The sequence below is a fragment of the Littorina saxatilis genome, unplaced genomic scaffold, assembly GCF_037325665.1.
Source record: "Littorina saxatilis isolate snail1 unplaced genomic scaffold, US_GU_Lsax_2.0 scaffold_1295, whole genome shotgun sequence".
In the NCBI taxonomy this organism is placed as follows: Eukaryota; Metazoa; Mollusca; class Gastropoda; order Littorinimorpha; family Littorinidae; genus Littorina; species Littorina saxatilis.
This window is the reverse complement of record NW_027126382.1, coordinates 7,835-15,000: the sequence shown is the minus strand read 5'-3', so window position 1 is coordinate 15,000 and position 7,166 is coordinate 7,835. Positions and strand designations below refer to the sequence as shown.

Here is a 7,166-nt window from a genome sequence, read left to right as displayed (position 1 = left end):
TAAAAAACGAAGCAAAACAAGAAATATTTAAAACAAAAATAATCACATTTTGTCATTTTAGATGCACACGTTAGATTTTTTAAATGCATTATCTGAAACCAAAAGTTGAATGGCATTTGACGACGACTACTGTTGTATTCTTACAGGAAGATCCCTAATGGAAACCTCCGTTCGTTTCGTCTTTGGAAGGCCAGAATTAGGTATGGATACATTATTCTGTTTTAAATGTCGGTTGGTCTGTTCATTGCTTGCTTGATTGCTTGAGTTTGATTATCTTTTAACGCTGATCCATTTTTTTTTTACGCAGCTGCAGGAAGGGCGAGAGGGTGAGAGAGAGCGAGAGAGAGCGTGTGTGTTTGACCATATGTCTATCTTAATTTTAACTAATATTAACAAATATATTCGTTCAGCTAGCAATTGCATGCTTTAACGGTGATGTATAAATAATGGTCACTGTTGTTGTCATCAACCTTGTCACTCCACCACATTGTATATAAAGACGTATGAATGACATTTGTGCTGAAACAACGTCGTATCTTCCACAGTATTCCTGACATTACTGTGCGCCGTTTTGGTTGGAGGCCATCAGAATGATCGAGCTGTCTGTACAACCGAGTCAGTGATCGAGGGACACCCAGCATCAGTCACATGTCATTTCCCTGAAGATGTCACTGTACACAAACATTACGTCAACATCTTCCGATACGACTTTAGCGGGAGATCATTCGTACCAGGTGAGTACCATACTTGTGTGTGTGTGTGTGTGTGTGTGTGTGTGTGTGTGTGTGTGTATGTGTGTGTGTGTGTGTGTGTGTGTGTGTGTGTGTGTGTGTGTGTTTTGAATTTTGCCTTGTTTGACTGATTAATTGTCTAAAATATGTGTACTTTGTTAAGGTCGAATGTTACTAATGTAAACGTAGTCTTGATGTTCCAGTTTAAATGTTTTCTTTGATCGAACGGTAAAGTTAGATGTATTATTTGAATTGGAAAGATATGTTCGATGTAAGTTTTGTAAATGTTTTAAGTCATTCTGTGATGCAAACCATATTATTTGCATACATATTTGCAGTTACTTTCTGGTTGTGTGGAGCGTTTGGTTCTGAGTTACTGAATTGAACGTTTTACATTGCAGTGTCATTGGAATGTCCAAATCTCGATTGTGTGTGTGCAGAGTTATTGCTCCGATGTTTTTGGCCCCATGATACCACACACCCCAATTGTTCTGTTGCTGAAGGATTTGACTTTGACGAAGGTCAATTAAGCAACACAGTGACATTGTCAACAAGAGCAGCTACAAAAAAGCACGCAGGAGCATATGCATGCGATTATGGCGGAGCAGCTCCTTCTGAATTCAACGTTTGCAAACTGAACGTCAAACGTACGGCATTTTCTTGGTGCTTGCTTACCTGAGAGAGAGAGAGGGAGAGAGAAAGAGAGAGAGAGAGAGAGAGAGACAGAGAGACAGAGAGAGAGAGAGACAGAGAGAGAGACAGAAAGAGAAAGAGAGAGCGAGAAAAAAATAGAGAGAGAGAAAGAGAGAGAGAGAGAGAGAGAGAGAGCGATATTATGCCATGCAATATCAATGTGCATTTGTTGTTATGTGCAGTACGTGTGTGTGTTTTTGTCTGAAGTTTTGTTCTGATTGCTGTTCTAATTAACCATGTGTTCAAACAAATGTTGCCACACCTTTTTTTATTCAAATGTTTGCATAATTGTTGCAGGTCCTACGATAGAGTGTAAAACTACTACAGTGCCAATGGGCGAGGCAGCAACAGTGACATGTCTTTTCAACACAAATGTTAACGAAACAAAGGAAGGATTTTACATCAGACGCACTCCGACAGATTCAGATTTTGGAGAAGGTTCGTAACTTATGTTTGATTCATCATTAACAGGTCATAAATGTATGACATAATGACCTACATAAGGAGACTTAAAACAGCTATTGCATGGCAATTAGTAAGATGTATTTTTAGGCATCACCATCATCATCATCATCATCATCATCATCATCATCATCATCATCTTCTTTTCTTCTTCTTCTTCTTCTTCTTCTTCTTCTTCTTTTTCTTCTTCTTCTTCTTCTTCTTCTTCTTCTTCTTCTTCTTCTTCTTCTTCTTCTTCTTCTTCTTCTTCTTCTTCTTCTTCTTCTTCTTCTTCTTCTTCTTCTTCTTCTTCTTTTTCCTCTTCTTCTTCTTCTTCTTCTTTTTCTTCTTCTTTATCATCATCATCATCATCATCATCATCATCATCATCGTCGTCGTCGTCGTCATCATCATCATCATCATCATCATCATCATCATCATCATCATCGTCATCATCAGCATCATCATCATCATCATCACCACCACAACCATTATCCCCACCACCACCAGCATCCAATAGCCTGAGGGTTCGATAGCTCAGTTGGTAGAGCACTGGACGTCTGACTTTCGAATCAGCACAGGGAGGGCACAACAATCGTCCTTGTCTTAGTCGTTCTTTTCACATTCGTAAATTGCTTTGATATGTTAAGGTCGACACCATCTTAACGGTATTCACTACCATAACGTTTACTAAGGTCACTGATAGGTTTAATAGCGCTACACTGCTACGAAATATTAGAGACAAATATAGCAATGGTTAAGACTGTTTCAAGTCCAACGTGGAGGAGGGACGTTAACGCATTGGTATGCTTGCGACCGTATCTAAAGAGTTTTTGCTTGAGATGCTATAATAGACATGTGCATATTCATTGTACACTGTCTGTGTGACTACATGTATGGCTGTATGTATAACTGTGTGTATGACTGTGACTATGTGTATGTAAGCTTGTGCATGTGATTGAGTGTACGTATGACTGTATGTGCGACTGTGTTGTTATGACATAGTCTATGGCTTTATGAGTGACTGTATACATGCAACCTAATTATCACTCAAACGTAATGCTGAATGTTGATAGCTGCGTTTGTTGTTAAAGTCAACCCATCAACCTTTACATGTCTGTTACAGAAAGTGATGTACTCACTTGCAACTGGGTTAAGCAGTTTAAGGATGGCATTTTCTGCCATGCAAAAGAAGGCTGCACGATGAATAGTACACCTATACAAGATCGAGTAACTGTTACGATTGCTGCAGTGGACAAGAAGCATACTGGTGAATATTTCTGCGACACAGTGCCTCACACCAGAGGGGTAACAGTTGGCCACTGCTACCTGCAAGCTCAAGGTATGCCACATTGTTTTACCCTTACCTAAAAGCAATACATTGGGAGACATGTGGAACTGTTTGTTAGGGAGCTAGATTAATACATTATTTACATTAGAGCAAATTTGGAAGCGTATATCAACCATAACAAGTTCGTGTTGTCAAAAATCAATTGATACCTTCAATGAAAGCTAGTTGATTCATCAACTGCTCAACGTGTATATATCTGTTGTGTGTTCCTGGTGAATTATGTGATGTCCCCAATACTTTGAAAATAATTGCATGCTATGGGTCAAGGCTTTAGCGCACATTTTGTTTTTGTCATGCATTGAAGATGATGTAGGTATAATTCGACATGCAATCATAACCGAAAGATCCTGTGTTGTAACATAACTTGTTTTGTGTGTGTTTTTAAGATAAGAAACCAACATTATCGCCGGAGACAACAACAGGTATGGTAGTTTCGATATGCATTATGCCTTGGAAGAGAGAGGGTGTGTATGTGTATGTGTATGTGTATGTGTATGTGTATGTGTATGTGTATGTGTATGTACAAGAGAGAGAAAAAACAAAGAGAGAGAGAGAGAGAGAGAGAGAGAGAGAGAGAGAGAGAGAGAGAGAGCGAGCGAGACAGAGACAGAGACAGAGATACAGACAGACATACTAGCAGACAGACAGACAGACAGACAGACAGACACAGAGAGGGATTCAACTCGGCCGATTTAGTTGCTTTAGCCTGTGCCCATGACAAATTAAACATCTTAATAGTGAGGGCAACTGCATGACAATTAATGCTGCGTATTTCGATCTCCACTAAAAACACGGAACATAGATGCATACATTATACGATGCTTGATGGCTCGTTGACAAACCAGGTGTTGTGTTAGTCCGAGGGGAGCATATAATTATTGTCTTCTGTTTCATCTTTATCGACCAAGACCGAAGGGCGAGGTTGCTTAACATGGAAACAGAAGGCGATATGCTCCTTGAGGACCAACACACACAATGCTGGTCTGATAACAAGCCACCAAACATCGTTTTGGTCATCATTTAGGAAGACCAAAAGACGCACAACAATAGACCGAGATCCCTATTCTCAACGTAGGGCGTCATAAGTGCGAGATAACAAGTCATACTTGTCTGTGACGTTAAATGCAACCTGTTCGTCGCTTTTCTTCCAGTCTAAAAATGTACAGAGTTACCATCATGTTTGCGAGTTCAGTAAGTCTTTGGCATATATGCTTTTTCTTTTAAGTGTTTTATGACTTTTCGTTGTGCATTTTGCGTTTACAGAGTTAAGTTGCAAATTGACCATGAGTCGCCGCGGTAATCATCAACATTGATTAGGTCTTTGAGAGTGCATGCTTACACTCGTTTTCCTCGGAAACACGAATCCAAAGCCGCGATGGTTCCACCTGATTGGCTTTTACTTTCAAAATCCACATTTCACCTGAAGCTCAAACAGTTCTCATATGAACAGTGTTTTTTGTTAACCAGCTGGTTATGAATGAAAACTCGTGAACATGTTGACAACAAAATACTGTTGCCTTTTTTCCATATCTGTCGGTCACGTGTCATCCATATTTGAACGATTATTTCCATTCGTGTTAACAGGAGAACCGTCATCGGCGCCAGGAGTTGGCTCGTGTCGTTACCACACCCTCCTGTATTTCCTTTGTACCATTGTGGTCACGATGAAGGCCTGGAAAGGAACGGGAAGATGACACAGCGCCTGCCTCCGTGTTTGAATGTGTGGTTGTGTGTGTGTGTGTGGTTGTGTGTGTGTGTGTGGAGGGGTGTGTGTGTGTGTGGAGGGGTGTATTGATGGTTATCTGTGTGTGTGTGTGTATGGGGGGGGGGGGGTGTTTGGGAGTTTCCCTTAAAACTTACCAAAATAATGTTGACTCATAAAGCACAGTTGTTAAAAACATGTTTAATCCCCGGTCAATGTAGTAAGGACAAATATGATTTAAAATGCATGTTTGGGGTTGAGCGGACAGCCTTAACTTACTCACCGATTTATGTAAACAAATATGTACAAAGTAAAGGTGTTGATGGTTCCATGTTTTGTTGCCGTTTTTCTGGGCTTCTGTCTTTTGTTAATTTGTTAATGTCAAAATCAACATGCTTTATGAACTTCATTTTCAATGGCTTGCTTTGATGTAGGTATTGTCACACGTGTTTTTCAGGTGTGTGTCGGTTTATGATTTCTTTATTCATTCGTACATTTGCTGCGGTTTTTGTTACATTTAGTCAAGTTTTGACTAAATGTTTTAACATAGAGGGGGGAATCGAGACGAGGGTCGTGGTGTGTGTGTTTGTGTGTGTGTGTGTGTGTGTGTGTCTGTCTGTGTGTGTGTGTGTGTGTGTGTGTGTGTGTGTGTGTGTGTAGAGCGATTCAGACTAAACTACTGGACCGATCTTTATGAAATTTGACATGAAAGTTCCTGGGTATGATATCCCCGGAACTTTTTTTTTTTGTTCGATAAATACATTTGATGACGTCATATCCGGCTTTTTGTAAAAGTTGAGGCGGCACTGTCACACCCTCATTTTTCAATTAAATTGTTTTAAATTTTGGCAAAGCAATGTTCGACGAAGGCCGGGGTTTGGTATTGCATTACAGCTTGGTGGCTTAAAAACTAATGAGTAAGTTTGGTCATTAAAAATCGGAAACTTATAATTAAAATTTTTTTTTATTAAACGATCCAAAAACAATTTCATCTTATTCTTCGTCATTTTCTGATTCCAAAAACATATACATATGTTATATTTGGATTAAAAACAATCTCTGAAAATTAAAAATATAAAAATTATGATCAACATTAAATTTCCGAAATCGATTTAAAAACAATTTCATCTTATTCCTTGTCGGTTCCTGATTCCAAAAACATATAGATATGATATGTTTGGATTAAAAACACGCTCAGAAAGTTAAAACGAAGAGAGGCACAGAAAAGCGTGCTATGCAGCACAGCGAAACCACTACCGGGCTAAACAGGCTCGTCAGTTTTACTCCGTTTTGCACAAGCGGCGGACTACGGTCATTGTAAAAAAATGCAGTGCGTTCAGTTTCATTCTGTGAGTTCCACAGCTTGACTAAATGTAGTAATTTCGCCTTACGCGACTTGTATTGTTTTTTGTTTATTTTTCAGGAGGGGGGGGGGGGGTGGTGCTTACAGACAGCTCCACACAGATGACGTGTTTTTGCAGAACGATATACGTGTAACTAAAACGGTCAAAGGCACCATTGACATCGCAGCATAATGTAGGTTTAAATGAGAAAGAATTGTGCAACTTGGAGAACTGCCAATGTTCAACAAGAATCTGACTAGACTCACCAAGTGCCAAATCTAAGGTCATCAGTGATGTTAGAAGTTGTGACAGTAGATATGTATTCAAATGCATTCATGTTGTAGTGCTTTCGTTTATAATGTATTTGCTAACTGGAGAACGGGATTTTTTTGACGAGGTAAATATCGAGCCAGACATAATCTGGCCTGATTTAACCAGAGCTTTAAGCATGAATGAGTAGTGTTTGTTATCGTGTCAGTGTAAATGCATTCATTTTGTAATGCCTTCAGCGGTTTCCTATTGGTCATTTGACGAAATATATTTGCATGGGAGGTTAAATGTCGCGTTCCTATCTGCGCAAATCAGGAACGTATAAACATTAAAATTAAAAATAATGAAAGAAGGGCCACACTATATTTTTTCCGTTTGCCTCACTCTTCGTCTGCATGCGTGCCGATTATTCTGTTCAAAGACACGAGAGAGAGAGAGAGAGAGAGAGAGAGAGAGAGAGAGAGAGAGAGAGAGAGAGAGAGAGAGAGAGAGAGAGAGAGAGACAGACAGACAGACAGACAGACAGGCAGACAGACAGGCAGACAGGCATACATACAGAAAGAGACTGAGACAGACACACACACACACACACACACATGCACACACACACACACACACACACACGCACACACACA

The 7,166-nt window shown here is 39.8% G+C and overlaps 1 protein-coding gene across 1 annotated transcript in view; it reads left to right on the top strand.

Annotated features, from left to right (window-relative positions):
• Positions 1–6,896, top strand: part of LOC138954819 (uncharacterized) — a 7,188-nt gene extending 292 nt beyond the window's left edge. Inside the window, exons 2-8 of the mRNA XM_070326583.1 lie at positions 147–200; positions 546–734; positions 1,172–1,378; positions 1,722–1,862; positions 2,992–3,207; positions 3,603–3,638; positions 4,801–6,896. Coding sequence (XP_070182684.1) covers positions 158–200; positions 546–734; positions 1,172–1,378; positions 1,722–1,862; positions 2,992–3,207; positions 3,603–3,638; positions 4,801–4,910 — 942 coding nt within the window. The 5' untranslated portion in view covers positions 147–157 and the 3' untranslated portion in view covers positions 4,911–6,896. The remainder of the gene's footprint in view (positions 1–146; positions 201–545; positions 735–1,171; positions 1,379–1,721; positions 1,863–2,991; positions 3,208–3,602; positions 3,639–4,800) is intronic.
• The last annotated feature ends 270 nt before the right edge of the window (positions 6,897–7,166 follow it).